Here is a 16,707-nt window from a genome sequence, read left to right as displayed (position 1 = left end):
TAAATAATTTTTTTAAGTTTATTTTTGTTTATTTTGAGAGAGAGTGAGCAAGTCGGGAAGGGACAGAGAGAGGGAATCAGAATCTTAAGCAGGTTCCTCGCTATCCATACAAGAGCCTGCCGTGGGGCTCAAAGTCACAAACAGTGAGATCATGATGTGAGCCAAAGTCAAGAGTCAGACACTTAACCAACTGAGCCACCCAGGCGCCCCAGAATCTGTTTTTTTTAAAAATGTCCCAATACCAATTTTGAGTAAATAGCTCCTGCATTGCAAAATATATACAGATTTGCAATGTTAACTATTTGTAATTATACAGCTCTGGTGATATATTAAAAAGGTTTCATAACTTTATTTCCACAATTTGTTCAGGTTTCCATTGAAACTATCACATAAGAAGAGATCCCTGCTCTGTATAAAGGATTTTATTAACCGCCTCAAGAGCTGCACAGTGACATTTAGGCAGGTCTGACTCACTCCCAGATGAATTTCTTAAAGATTTAACACCTTAGTTTCTCTAATTAACTTCACGGCCAATCAAAAGCTAACAGTGATACCAGCGTCACTATATAAATAAATATTGCTCTCATTCACACGAGGACAAATTTTTTTCACCTCCGCACTGGGCAAAAATGTACTTTGTTCAAATTAATTATAAACTGAACTTCTCACCAGCATGCTCTCTACCTTTATATTCTTAAAAAGAGTCACAAAAGTGTAAAATTTATTACAGGTAAAAGATTAAGTCCTACAAACACTAATTTACTTATCAATATGGTAATTACCATGCCTAAAATATATGCTGTTATACTTTAAACCTGAACTCTGGGAGAGTTGGTAAAAAAACATTTTTACTTCTTACAAGGTAGCCTTCAATACCATCTGCATGTAAACATTTTTAACCCATGTGAAAAGTAATCAGAATAGAGTGCTGAGATATTTGTAAGAGGAAAAGCCCAGATTTTTGTTCACGTTCTCTGAAAAACAATAGGATTTTTTCACATTATACATTACACAGTAACTTTCTCGTAAGATTATCCAGAGAAGATAAACCACACATAAATTACAAATTCCTAGAGGAATGCACACAGGTAATGAGAAAAAGTTAGTAAAGAAAGCAAAAGGACACAAGTGTGGTAAACTTAATTTTCAGTTATGAAAAAATCTAATTTTTTCCTTTTCTATTAAACACAAAACTGTCTGCCATATGGCTAAATGATCTTTCAACAAACATCACAGAAGAAAACCCATCTGAAGTAATTAAAAAGACCAACACTTATGAAGTACAAACAGAAAGCAAGTTCTGTGTTCATAGCGTTTTAGTTTAATGGCTTGCTGTTACTGGTATTGCTTTTCCACAGAATGACAGATGGCTTATAATACTATCAGGACAAGCAAAAGTAAAAACAACACCAATAATCCAGACCAAGTAATTTCTTAGTCTTTCAGTAAAGAAAATAAATTTCTCAACTATTCCTCAATTTTTACTGTAAGTAAAAACTACCCATTATCTTAGTTAGAAAGCCATTTGCTTTTTAATATGTGAATGGAACCATTTTTTTTCCATAGTAAAAAATGTATTAACTTTTATCATAAAAATACCAAAACCTTTAAATCAGAATCAACATGACAGCCAAGGCCTTAACTTATTTGCCATAAAACGATTTCATGTTGGATTTTTTTTTTCCAACTGTTTATTTCTGAGAGAGAGAGAGAGAGAGAGAGAGAGAGACAGAGACAGAGAGCGGGGGAAGGGTAAAGGGAGAGGGAGACACAGAATCTGAAGGAGCGCCAGGCTCTGAGCTGTCAGCACAGAGCCTGACGCAGGGCTCGAACCCATAAACCCTGAGATCATGATCTGAGCCGAAGACGGATGCTCAGCCAACTGAGCCACCCAGGCGTTCCTCAAGTAAGTATTTTTTAGTCAATTAAATTAAAATCCAATCTTAGAAAAAAATGGAATGTACTGTACCTTGACCTCTGTTCTCTTAAATGCTAGAAAAGTTGTCTCTTGTTTGAGTTTAGTTTCTGGTTTCTTAACCAATGGATCTTTGACAGCTGGAGCTACAGAAACAACTGTGGGGGCTGGTTTCTGGGGTGGTTTCTGAGTTTTTTGAGCCTGTAAAAAATCGGTGGATTAAATTAGATACAAAATATTAACTGAATGCACACACACACAAAAAAGACTAAAAATCTGTCACAGGACTCCTCATTGAATGAAAGTATAGTTGAACATTTACAAAATATTGTGGTGACACTGAAAATACAGATTCTTGGACAAATTATTTTTTATCATCATCCTATGAATGGTTTTATATATTTTATTCATTTCTAAACAGTAAAGATAATATTAAGCTTTAGAAATCATGCAGATGAGGGCTGATTAAATACCATTTTAACAAGGCAAAACAAATTGTCTCTTTAAAAAAAGAAAATCACAAACTATTTGTAACCAGTTAGCTTCACTTGTAATGAAGGGTATTTATCTATTATAGTTGGTCAATAAGACTTAGAAGAGTGTTTTTCTTGATATTCAGATACATGTCTCTAAGTAACTGAGGGTCAGTTGAAAGGTACTTTGGATCAATTATGCAGTTTTAAATACAGAAAATACAGAATGTGGATAAAGAACTATTGTTGATAAATAAGTATCTTTCTGAAGTTTTTCCACACTGCAGAACTAAGCATATTAAACTCTTTGAGAAAGTTCACAAATACAACTTTCTATGTTATCAAAGATGAATCTATACTCCCCATCCCTTTATAAGCATTTTTGGTTTTATTTTGACCAATAATTGATTTTTTCCTTTTTTTTTTTTGTAACTTGGTAGTTTATTACATTCTCTTCCAAATAAAGTGGGTTATGAAGATGATTTATGTTATGTAAGAGTCTAGTACAGTGTCCGGCACATGTTGACTGCTGACAGTCATAGTTAATTAGACAACTGAATCTGGAAGAACCCATGCATCCTGGATGGGGAAAGATGCTCCGAGCCAGTCCACTGTCTTTGACAATCCTAAGAAGATCATGTGGGACTGTATCAGGAAATTTATAAATAGTCCGTTCCCATTTCTGGAAATTGGAATGCAGCCTGTTTTGTCTGAGCATTCTTGTGTAATCTTCTCGTGTTATGGTTTACTTTACCATGATTTTGATCCTTAAGTTTCAGTTCATCCCATTTTTTAATATTACATGCTTTCCATATGAAAGTGTACCTACTTTCAAACATCACTTATAAAGCAACATTCAGATCAAGAATATTATTAAGGATGCTAGAAGACTACCTGTGGTAAAATATCTCAACTAGCAGTAAAGAAGGGCCATATTATCCTCTATTACAAAAGCATGTTATGAGAATGCAGCCCTCAGAGTAAATAAAAAAATACATGGTTCCATAACCATGGCTTTCATGCTTACATTTCCTTCAACCCACATCTTCCAGAGGTTAAACTCTGAAGACTGACCTAACTTGTATGCATTAGCAGATGAAGATTCATTATAATGCAGCCAAGAAAAGGCCTCTACATAGAAGATCATGTTTGGATCTTCTGGCTCCTCTATATCACCTAGCCATCTTAGAAGTTGAGTAAGAAACACCCAAAGCCCTTGGTCCTTTGATGGTAAATACTAGTTTTGGGAAATAGGATATTATCACTGACTTGGTGCTGTTCAACAAGGTACTATAATTTTTCATTGGGTGACTGCTTCACACATTGCAGAATGTATGAAATTCCCCACTCAGGACAATAATTGCCAGTATGGCAGCAATCAAAAATACCACGTATTGCTAAATGCTGCTGAGTAGGTGTGTTACTACCCTAGATTGAAAACCAATTCAGTAAGTCATATGAATCTCCAACATAGCACTAGGGCAAAACCCATTACGTGGTAAAGAGAACATTATAGAACTGAAGAACGATCTTGGAGCCTGCCACACACTATCACAACATTCTTAACTAGGTCTTCCTATAATAATGTGTACTGCGGAACCTGCCCTAGTTGGAGAAATTAGTGTGAGGAGAATGGGGATATAAGATGCTATTTATAGTATCTCTAAAATTCCTTGGAGCAATAACCAATGCACGTATCGGAACCTCACTGAAAGCAATTATAGTTAGAATGACTAGGTGTAGCACCCACACTATTTCCAAATTCCTTTCTCTCATTATTTTGTGTTTACTGGATCCTGATCTTTAGGCTCACTTCAGATCATGGCTTTTGGTATTTCTCCAAGTCTATTCTTAGTGAATTCCAATCATGTTTTAACATTAGTTATGGCTCTCCATTCAGTACTTTAACCGTTGGACATATGGACTAAACTTACTATTTCTGGTACTAACCCACATTTCCTCCATTTTACATACCTTAAACTGAGAACAACAGAATGTAGCACATGTCTAGTCCTGAGCTCTGCTCTGGTGCTATGCCAATGAATGAGACATGGTCTTACTGATCAAATTAATTACACATTTAATTTGTAAAGCAGATAAAGAATAAAGGATACCTGAGATGAAGAAAAGAGGAGAAGGGAACAGGAAAGCTCACCACATAATCAGGGAATGATACACTTAGTCTGGCATGGCCAGAGTGTACGGGTGTATACGGTGAAGTGGTGGGAGAAAGGAATACAAAGACAGACTTGGGTCAAAGAGAGAAGGTCTGTAAATTCCCCCTAATGTGTATAATCTCATTATATAAGTAATTGAGAGCCATTGGGTGTATTTAAGTAGATAAAATTAGATAAGTACTTTAGAAGAATAATTCTAATTGTTTTAACTGAAGTGAATAAAGTGGACTGAAAGGAAGCGAGAAGCCTCCTTAAGAGGCTAAAGCAACAGACAAGAAGTGAGGGATTTGTGGAACAAGGTAATAATGGGCAAAATGAACAGAGTCAAGAAATGGATAAGAGGAAGAACCAGCAAATTTGGTGAACAAAGTAATATGGAATTAAGAGAGGCATCAAGGATAATGTTTTCTCATTCAGGCAACTGGGGGAAAAACTGAGTGGAGAAGAAAACAATTTCAATTTTAAAGATGTTAAAGTTACTGTAGGATATCGGGTCAGCTGCCGAAGTTCATTCCAGAAACAGGGTCAGAACCATAAACATACATTTGGTGCAAACTAAGTCATATAAAATGGAGGAGAAAATACTTTGAGAGTAGTGTTTACTTACTTGAAACTTTACAATAGAGTAACAGTAAAAAAAACCTTTGAAAGTGTACTAAAGAAAGACATTATGGTCACAAATTATTTATTTTTACTATTATCAATTCTTAGTGACTACTTCTGTCAGTGCCCTGGAATGCACTATATTGCTCACCCATAATCATTTGGTTGAGGTCCTGGAAGACTAGTTTAAACAATAAACTAAATAAAAATCAGACTAAGAAAAATTATACCTTGTCACAGAAAATCCCTGTTACAAACTGAAAGTATACATACTAGTGAGATTAATAGGAAATAACAACATTTCATATTATATATATATTTAATGTTTATTTTTTGAGACAGAGAAAAAGGCAGAGCTGAGTGGTGAGGGTCAGAGAGAGGGAGACACAGAATCTGAAGCAGGCTCCAGGCTCCAAGCTGTGAGCACAGAGCCTGACGCAGGATTTGAACCCACAAACTGCGAGATCATGACCTGAGCCAAAGTCAGCCACTCAACCGACTGAACCACCCAGGTGCCCCAAACATTTCCTATTTCTGATTTAACTGACTGAAAAGTAAAATAGGTATCCTGAATTTTTACTTTTAACTAAATATTCCTAACTTTAAAAAAGATACATTTGACCAGAAAAGTCTATGTAGAAATTTATTTGGTTAACAGACATGAAAATTCTTCTATCAAGAATCCCTACTCTAAGGGAAGGAAGAAGAGGAGAAGCAAATAAGTCACTGGATTTCTTTAAAGGAAAATTAAGTTCACTTATCTATTTTTTAAATGAATAAAAGTTACAATGTTATCCAATATAACAAATGGAAACGCATTTCAGTATGATGTTAAAGGCAGTTATGTTAGTGAGCAGTAGAAAATGAAAGTACATTGGGAAAATGAGATAAATGGTCACTCAAAGACAATGAGAAGGAAAAGACAGAAGAATAGAGAAACACACATGGAAAGACACAGATGCATATACAAATAATGTCTCTGTAAACAGCTTGTGAGTTTGATGGTTTCAGCCACTCAGGAACAGACATTTTCAAAATGTCCTTACCAGACTCACCAAAGACCAGGGCTTTATATCTCACCATTTCCCACAGTGCTTTGTAGTATTTCTAAATGTTTGTAAATACACTGACATACCAGTAACAAACATTAATATTTTGTGAGTCTCTAACCTTGTTTATCTATAATAGAATAAGCTAAAAGCTGAACAGAGAAAAATGGATATAACATGGTCTAAGAGGTTAGGCATAGATACATAAATCATACATATACACTATACATACAAACATTTAAATAATCAGTATTTGTAATTTTTTTTTCAACTAACTTAAAGGTTCAAATGTTTATTTTGAAAAGCAATTATCAGCAAAAAAATGACAGAGACCATTTAAAATAGAGAAAAAAAAGATTCTTACCATTCTTTTCATTTGTCTGGTACATCGGGCACAATACCACACAAGGCGAGGGTCATTCACTTCCTTGTCTGTCACCTGAGGCTTATGGCAGTCTTGGTGGTAGAGATTATGGCACTCCTGACATTCTACTAATTGATTTCCAGATGCCACCGTCATTTGCCTAAGAAAATAGCCATTAAACACTGCACTTATTTGAATGCAACAATTTAAAGCCATTTTAGGGTTGATTTTGTAAATGTGATATATTAAAGAAGGTGAACACCAAACAAGAAAATAATAAGCTCTAACATGTAGCCTGCACATGTTAGAGTTTTTAAAGCTTGTGCTCAACTATGAACACAAGGTGCCTCAGTAACTGAATTTGGCTATATTCTCTTTGCCATTTCGCATTGTAATTTTTTTCTTTTTCCCAGAAAGTAGACTTTGGCTAGTTGTCCAACAGTCTCATAATATTTTCTCTATACTTCTATTATATTCCTTTATATTTGTTACCTACATGCTGTTCTTTCTTCTTCATTAACATACAAGTTCATTAAAAATAAGTTGTCTATATATTTAAATTGACTTATATATAAAGGTGGAAATAGGACCCAATTATCTACAGTGTTTAGTATATTGCTGTGCAAATATGGGTGTTCAATAAATACATGTGTTATCAGCTGAATAGGACGTGTATCAATAAAATATAAATTCTAGGGCGCCTGGGTGGCTGACTCTTGATTTTGGTTCAAGTCATGTTCTTGTGGTTTGTCATATCAAGTCCTGTGTCAGGGTCTGCGCTGACAGTGTGGACCCTGCTTGGAATTCTCTCTCACCTTCTCTCTGTCCCTCCCCCCCTCTCTCTCTCAAAATACTTAAATATATATATATGTATATGTATATATATACACAAATACATATATATATATATGAATTCCAACAGCTCAAAAAGCACTCACCACAGACTTAGACTATCATAAGAACTCTCCAAATGGAAGGTTACAGTTACTAGTTCTCTTTCCATTATTACTATACCATTTATTTCTTATTTAAAAGTGATAAACTTTATGGTAGATGAAGTTTGAAATAAATATATGTGAAAACAATGAAGCTGTAACAAATGTTTCTATTCAGAAATACATTAACTCATTCTCTACAAGGCTCACAAAAACTTAGTTATTTACTCAGTTCCAATGCACCAGAATCTAACATTTTCATGAAGAAAACAGCAACAAAGATGGTAATCTTTTGTTGTGCTAGGCAGTAAAAACCATTAACAATTAAAAATATAGCCCTTTGCATCAAGGAGTTTCAAATTCAGTTATTCAGATTTCTACAGTGCATCTCCTAATAAGCAAAATTATTCATGTTTTTATAATTATGTATCCATGTTTTAAAACAACACTCAGAATAATCTACGTGATTCATTTACTTCTTTTCCATTATTTCTAGGAAATGATTTTATGGTGTTTAGAAAATGATGTATAACAGCCTATTTTATAAGTACTATCAACAATTCAGAAGGAAAAATAAAGCAACACAGACTTCTTAAAAAGAACAGAAATAATTGACTCTGCTAAATACTCTTCATCACTAAAGAATAACACAATAATTGGTTTCCCTCTAGAACCCAAGAATGCAGAAAATGCTGCTATGACATAATAGATTAAAGATGCCACAGTAAGAAAGATAAAATATTTAATAGTTTTCAAGATGTTAAATTGTTATATGGGGCAGTTCACAGAGAATAATTTACTCATCTATCTACTACCCACCACCAAATAATAAAAACAAAAAAAACCCACCCAACAATTGGTCTGATTTTGTTTTCTTTTTCTTTGTTCTTCATGAAAACAAAAGAACCTGTGAAAACTTACCTACAAACAACACAGGCCAATCCCATCTCCATGGCAAAATCATCAGCACTGGTCTCCTCAAAACTGGAAAGGTCAGCCATAGCTAAATCCTTGCTAGTTTGGACAGTAATAGGAGAGGACCGTGTCTCTGGTTTCTCCAATCTAGGTTTCTTTGGAATATCAACTCCTTCAGTGATGTCTGATTTCATCTATAAAAAGCACCCAATTAGTAAGTAACATGTTAGAATAAACTTTAAATCACTGAGAGATGGATAAGATAGACACTGCACAATGATCAAGTCCACTTGATAGATATTTTGACATAGATAGTTAGGGGCAGATATAAACACTAAAGATCTGTAGAAGACTTATAATAAATTCATCATCAATACATTAAAAGAAACCAGCAAGGTAGAAATAAAAATCAGAACATTTTAGCATGTAACTGTATTTGTCTTTTTATTCTTTTATCCATTAAAGAATTTTGGAAGCTCAATGGATTTACTTATATGCCCTGAGAAGCCACAGCACTAACAAGGCTATTTTTAAGGGTAGTTTTTATTTTAAATATTTTAAATTATAAACTACCAATATTTAAAACATATTGAAAAGAAGTAAATAGCAAACTATCTACCAGTTATCCAGATATTGCCATATTTACTTCAAAGCAAATTCTGGCTCCTCTCTTTAAGATATAAATGTTATAGATGTATCTGTCAGATTGGCAACAATTAAAAAGTCTGGGAAGACATGGAGAATTTGCAATTCTTATACTTTATTCGTGAGAATATAAATTTAGTACATGCACTTTGGATAGTAATTGGCAATGTCTAGTAATGTTGAAGAGGTGCCTATCCTATTACATCCATTTACGGATATGCATCCTATAGAAACTATCACCATGTGCACAAAGAATTTATCTTTAAAGCAGCTCACTGAAGTGCCATTGTACTAGAAAAAAAAGAGAAATAAACTAACTCCTCATCAGTAGGGAAATGGATAAACTGATTTACTTACTGAATAAATGTTACATGGTAGCTGAAAGAAATAGATCTTCATGTATCAACACAGATGAATTTCAAAAGCACATTTCTGAGTGATGAAAAAGTTGCCAAAAGATATACATGTACAGTATGATACCATTTATATAAATTTAAAAGCACAGAAAACAATATAGTTTACGAATAGCCAATATTTATCACAAGTATGAAAACATTTGGGACTAATATACTCCACTTTAAGGGCAGGGATTACTAAAGATTTTTTTAATGTATTTTTTACGAAGTGCTAAAATCTCAATAATTGACTATGTGCAAAAATCATTCAAAATAGGCAATCCAAGACTTATTTGTAGCTCTGTTAAGGTACACATCATCTTGTAACAAATTTCACATTTAGTCACTTATTCCTTCCTATCTTTTCTTCTCAGCAACTGTTCCATTTAGAATATTTAATATTTAAGTTATGGATTAAAGTTTATACTTGAAATTAGCACATCGCCTAGGGCTCAACCGCGTGTTGCCAATGACTTCAATAAATGGTTAAAAAAAACAGTTTCTAAGTTTTACTGATTTTTCAAAAAACCGACATCTATAATTATCCAAATATGTTTACTGGGTAATTATTGTGTACTTTTACCTGCTATTATATAAAAGAAGTGAACACCAAAGAATTGTTCCTGCTTATAAGCACAATTGATTTCCTTTTTTAAAAACTAGATTAAATTCTTACTTTATCAGCTGGTCTCTTTTCAGCTTCCTTCTTTACTTTTTCAGTTGTGAGGACTTTGCCATTATTATTGCCAGAAGGAAGACTGGAGGATGTTTTGGGCTCTTGCTTAACAGAAATAGCTTTTGCACTTGAAATTTTGGGTGGCTCCACATCCTAAGAGATGAAATAAAAAGATACCTATAATCAACTGTTCTAACCAATTGTAGAAAGTAGACCACAGATGTAAACGATTTTCAGTTAAAAATTATCGTGTTTGGCCAATGTAACATCCATTTCTTTAAACAGATTTATTGAGAAATAATTGATACACAAACCGCATCTATTAAAGTATAAAATTTGCTAAGTTTCATGTGAAACCAGCACTACAATCAACATAATAAACATATTCATCATCCCCCAAAGTTTCCTTGTGGCCCACTATAATTACTCTTAGAGGCATACATCCTAGAGAAACTATGTCCCCCCATCCTCAGGCAACAATGCTTTCTGGAACTACAAATTAATTTACATTTCCTAGAAATTTATATGAACAGAATCATACAGTGTGTACTCCTTTTTCTGGCTTCTTTCACTCAGTCTACTTATTTTGATATTGATTCATATTGTGCAGTATATCAATAGTTCATTCCTTATATATTGCTGAGTAATATTCTACTGAATGGATATACCACTTGTTTATCCATTTATCCATTGGTGGATACTTGTTTATAGTTTGGGGCTATTACAAATAACGTTATTATGACCATTCATGTACAAACCTTTATATGGATATTTACTTCCATTTCTCCACAATTAATGTCTAGGAGTGAAATGGCTGGATTATATGAGGTGTATGTTTAACTTTTTAAAAAACTGCCAAACCATTTTCCAAAGTGTTATGCCATTTTCCATTTCCACCAGTTGTATATGAGAGTCTTAGTTCCTTCACATCCTCATCAACACATCCTCTTTTTACTTTTAGACATTCTAATAGGTATATAGTAGTGTATTACTATGGATTCAATTTCCATTTACCTAATGTCTAATGATGTTGAATAGTTTTTCAAGTGCTTGTCTACCATACGTTATTTTGTTTAGAAGTTTTTATTAAAATGTTTTGTCCTTTTTAAAAAATGGAGTTGTTTGTTTTATTAATGACTCTAAAAAGTTCTCTATAGGTTCTGGATACAAGTCCTTCATCAGACACATAATTTACAAATATTTTCACCCAGTCTCTGGCTTGTCTTTTTTTTTATTTAAAAATTTTTTTTTTCTTTTTAACATTTGATTAGTTTTTGAGAGAGAGAGAGAGACAGAGTACGAGCAGGGGAGGGGCAGACAGGGAGACAGAATCCACAAAGCAGGCTGCAGGCTATGAGCTGTCAGCACAGAGCCTGATGTGGGACTTGAACACATGAAACACGAGATCATAACCTGAGCCGAAGTCGGATGCTTAATGGACTGAGCTACCCAGGCACCCCTGACTTGTCTTCTTACTGTTTTATGCTTCCAATCCTTGTTCTTATATTACCACTTTGCAGATATTTACACTTGCTATGTATTACTAATAGTATAAAAAGTTTATGTATAAGATACCTCTTGGAATCGCCCTTCAAAAAAGGAGGGCATTTCCTACCATTCTAAATAAAACTAGCACATCTGAGTGCAGTCTACTTTTTTGAGACAGCAGATAAATGTAGAAAAATACAAATAGGAACGATATACATTAGATTCAGAACAGTAGCAACCTCCAAGGAGGAAGAAATGGGGAAGGGATAAAGAATGGGGCTTTCGATTTCTTGGTAGTTGCACTTGATTTATTGTGCTGTCTAGAGGAGGTGTTGGCAAACTGAGGCCTGGAGGCCAAATCTGGCCTATTGCCTGTTTTTTATAAATAACGTTACATTAGAACACAGCAATACTCATTCATTTTATGTATTATCTGTGGCACTTGCATGCGACCATGGCAGAATTAGATTGTTGTGCCAGAGACCATGTGGCCCACAAAGCCTAAAATATTTACTATTTGATACTTTACAGAAAGTTTGGTGACCATTCATGTAGACTTAGGAAAGTGATGGAAAAAATGTTAGCAATGCAGATTAATTTAAAAGTGTAACATAAAAAAACGAAAAACATAATCTTGTAGGCATTTGAAAACTATTATCTAGTTCAGCAAAAAAGTTATAAGTCATTGGCGGAGGAGTTAAGTTCTAAGTTTTTTTTTTTTTTTTTAAGTTTATTTTGAGAGAGGTTAGGAGCAAGAGGGGGAGGGGCAGAGAGAGGGAGAAAGAAAACCCCAACATGGGGCTAGAACTGACGAACAAGGAGATCAAGACCTGGGCTGAAATCCTGAGTCAGACATTTAACTGACTGGGTCCCATCTAAGTTCATTACTTCACATAGGACTTACTGAATGATGTAAATGAAGATATCAACTGATTTTTATGTTGCAATTACACTTGGAGAGCCAGCTGTCAATGTTTATAAGCATACCACTGCCTCCAGGTGATTCTCTCTCTAGAGATGTAAATGGCAGCTGAAGGCTACAATGAAATGAATCTATGGTTTTTAAATACCAGACAGTATTTTCTCTAAACTGATCAATAAGAAGTAACTCTAGTTAGAAATCTAAGGGCAGGAGGCTTTTTAATCAAAACAAATTTTTCATGTACTTTAATAGATGAATTTCTGTTTGAGAATCTCAAAATACAGTACTGCTTCTTTAGTAATAATAGGTTTTACCTATTGGGATATTATCAACATTCAGAGCAGAATGAACTTACTAGTGTGTTTTGTAGAGCTGTATAATTTGGCAAGTTTGAACTCACTGAATTTACCAGAATGAGAATGGTAGAAGAAATGAGGACACAATGGCGCTACTATTCAAAGGGCAATAAAAAGGCTTGAGAATACTAGAGCTAGTGTTGGGCACTGAGTCTGGGACTTGGGCCTGTCTTTAATTTGAGATTGTGGGTTAGACTGAGCTAGTGATGTAATCCTGTCTTCCTTTTCTCATCTTGTTATCTGGGTCCAAAGACCTGGATGACTTTGGAGTTTCAGGGCTCTAGAGCTTTGGAAAGGTTTGAAAGAATGTCTCAGGTATTACAAATATAATAAATGCTGCCATTCACTAAGAGCCTATTATGTACCGGGTAGATACTGTACTAGGTGGCTTACATGCTTTATCTCATTTAATTTTCACAATTTTGCAAGGTAATCCTTATTACCTCCATTCTACTAATGAAGAAATAGAGGCTGGGGGAAATGAAGTTACTGTGTACCTTGGTTTCCTTATTTTTAAATGAAAATAAATAACACCTATTTCAAAAGATTATCACAATTAAAATTAATTATACACACACACCAAGCAGAAAAATACCTGAAACACAATAAATGTTCAAGATACACTATCACTACACAACTAGTAAGAGGCAAACTGGGATTCAAAACAGGTTTGTCTGGTTCCAAAATGTATAATCTTTTCACATAAAGTTGTTTGGCTGCTTTGTCATCAAAGTTGGAGCCACATAGTTGTCATAATTTATCCATATACCTCCTTTTCCCCTTAAAGTATCCTATCCATATTCAATCTACTTCATTGCACTTTGTCCTTTTACTTCATTAAACATTAAAACATTAGAGAATAATTACAAGTCACGGTTTCATCCAGTAGCTTAAAATTTTTTGGGTATGAGAAACAATTAGAAATTAAACCATAAATAAGTAGGTTTCCCTACACATAAAGTAGAACAGAGTATCCCTCACACCCAGCTAACTTTTCCATGTCGAGTAAAAGTTCTCTGAAAACATGAAGGAAGAATAGAACACTAAAGAATATAATTTCTTCATGCCACCATGAAAGATTATTTTGGCAGGGAGACTGTTTTAAGATGATCTAAATATTAACACTGTTCTACTGCAGGCCTTACAAAACTCCCCGCAAGCTTTTAATTCTTGCAGGTACCTTTTGAGATGGACGGTAACTTGAATCAATGCCCCGAGCCAAAGATTCATCAAGTAGTGCCTTTAGCTTTTCTGCAGAATCTTTACTTTTTGAATGTAAGAAGCCAAGTGCTTTCAAAAAAATAGGATCAAGTTCCAAGTTCACAGCAGCAGCCATTGCAAACACCTGAAGAAAATAAGAAAGGGGGGATTAATTTAGAGACAATGAGCAATTATCTATGTTAAAGTTTATCTATCAGGTTCTTTTATTTATAATAGGTAATACTGTGCCCATTATACAAAATCTGAAACATCAGAAGAAAAGTAAATTTCCTTGTTATTCCTACCAACTTCGTTTCCCCTGAAGCAAGAACCTTATCAGTGTTGTGTGTAACCAGACCCTGAATTCAAATTCAAATCCTGAATTTGAAATGCAGATAAGCTCCTCCCTGCCACAGAGCACCTTCCTCAGGGTTTTAAAATATACACTTACAGTTCAGTGTACAGGAACTTGATGTGTTTAGGTCAGGTTTACCATATGTCAAAATTTCTTCTCTCAAACCTTATTTCCATTACCAAAAAAAAAAAAAAAAAAAAAAAAAGATTTGAGGCGGCGAGGCATGGCAGGAGAACAATGGTTAAAGGAAACATCAGGTGATGAGCTAAAGGTCATTGCTGCAACTTTAACCTCAACTACCTATTTTTAAATCTCCTTAGTCCTCAACTCCATTCTTGAATGCCTCAGAAAACATACTAAGATAATCTATTGGACTACATTTAGATTGTGGTATCTCATGCATTAACCTACTTTTAAAAAGCAAGGTCTCTGAGGAATGGTGCCATAGTTACTACCAAAAAATTATATATACATAATATAATTTATATACATAATATAAAATCTCTCCCATAGGGCCTGTGATAATGCTCTGTGTCATTAGCTTAAAATACAGTGAAGATGTACATCAAAGGCTTATGAAATTCCAAAACATTAAAAAATTTTGTTTTCAGCTAATACCAATGCTATCATGCGGTTCTAATTCTTGTGTCACTTTTTCAAATATTACCCCAGGCAAGGAATTATTAAAATAAAAATGTATACTTTGTGTTCAATCCTTTGATCAATATTCTAGGGCTTGAAACTGTCTTCTATCCTTGAGGTTAATAATGTAATAATGCAACACACATGTACTGTTAGAGTTAAAGATCTATCAGCAATTCCACAGTAATCTCTCATTTTCAGGGGTTTATAAAGCCATTAAACCTTGCTGTAGGTTGAATCTTGGCATATGAAAGTTCAGACTAAAGATGAATTTTGTTTGTTCCTTCCCCATCTACTTCTCCCCAATCCCTTTCCAACTTTGACAGGAAACACACCCCCACACCTACAGGCTTTTTTTTTTTTTTTTAGTTTTCAAGACGGTATTAGATACCTTTCTGATAGCCTCAAAATTATTGTCAAATTCCATACTCTAATGAAACACCTGAATCATCCATGAATCCCAAAGCCAATACTAAAAGGACAATTATCTACCTCAAACAGTTGTATTAGTAATTTAATGAAAACTGAGAAGCAATCTGTCACTTAAGACTATATTATTACATACATCATCTATGTAGATGATAGGTACAGAAAGGTTTTTTTTAAATTTACTCATGGTATAGGCTGATTACTATACATATTTTCTGGAGAATAGCTCCTCATTAAAATGTCCATGATGAAAAGAGTAAACCTGCCATTCCTCCTGAGTGCTCAAGGGGAATATGGCCTAACCTTTTTATTGACCAAACTTTTTATAGTTAAAAAGCACAGCATTTACTTATCCAGAACAATCTGTTTTATGAGGTGCTGACCAAAGGGCTAATATGGAGAAGAATCCTTCCAATATACTAGAAAAACAATTCCTTGAAATTTCTATGCTGGAAACCAGAAGCAAGGTATTTACTGTTACGTATTTCCATAATCACAGACAAAAGGTTTGCGTTACAGATTAGGTGACAAGAGTCAGTGCCTAGCTTATAAGACTACAGAAGTCATGTCATCAACCCCAACATTCCAACTGGAACCTTGGAATCCGTTCTTTTTATATTATCCTGCAGTGATAAAACTGAATAGGCTTTGTACCCATGCCCTAAATTACTAACATGTCTCAAAGGTCTTAATAGTGGAATATAGGGAAAAAATATAAGAATTTCTATTTTTAATTTTTTATTAAAAATACGCTATTAATACACAGAATGATAGCAGTGTAGACATATAATTGATAACACATATAATGAAGTGTGCTCAATTTCATCCTCAGGGAATGATGAGACAAGTTTGGAGGCCAATGCTTTAGTCTATCCAGCAACTGCTAGTTTTCCTTTCCCTATTATGTATACATCAAGGCTGCTTAAAGTACAAACTACCTTTCCGTAGAAAGGCCTTCCAGTACTTTCATTCAGCTAAGCCCTTCCCTCCCTCCACAATAACCTCATTGCTGGCTGCCCATAATCTTCTAGTCCCTACTCATTATCTATATATTCCCCTATATTTTCTACCTTGTTTTTCAAGCACTCCTTGCATCTCTTTACCTTTACTATTTCCCCCACTACATCTCCTTTTTACCATGGTCTCCCAAGTGGTACTCCTTCGACTT

At 34.4% G+C, this 16,707-nt stretch overlaps 1 protein-coding gene across 3 annotated transcripts in view; it reads right to left on the bottom strand.

Annotated features, from left to right (window-relative positions):
- INTS12 (integrator complex subunit 12) overlaps positions 1-16,707 on the bottom strand; it is a 35,206-nt gene that overhangs the window by 12,471 nt on the left and 6,028 nt on the right. For all 3 annotated transcript variants that reach the window (XM_019416524.2, XM_019416518.2, XM_019416535.2), the window contains exons 2-6: positions 14,094-14,258; positions 10,148-10,300; positions 8,438-8,625; positions 6,582-6,741; positions 1,970-2,116 (exon numbers count right to left, since the gene is read on the bottom strand). In XM_019416524.2, coding sequence (XP_019272069.1) covers positions 1,970-2,116; positions 6,582-6,741; positions 8,438-8,625; positions 10,148-10,300; positions 14,094-14,249 — 804 coding nt within the window. In that variant the 5' untranslated portion in view covers positions 14,250-14,258. The remainder of the gene's footprint in view (positions 1-1,969; positions 2,117-6,581; positions 6,742-8,437; positions 8,626-10,147; positions 10,301-14,093; positions 14,259-16,707) is intronic.

Source organism: Panthera pardus, unplaced genomic scaffold (genome assembly GCF_024362965.1).
Source record: "Panthera pardus isolate Hobbes unplaced genomic scaffold, ASM2436296v1 HiC_scaffold_13, whole genome shotgun sequence".
In the NCBI taxonomy this organism is placed as follows: Eukaryota; Metazoa; Chordata; class Mammalia; order Carnivora; family Felidae; genus Panthera; species Panthera pardus.
The sequence above is the reverse complement of the archived record's forward strand: the minus strand, read 5'-3'. Positions and strand labels throughout refer to the sequence as shown.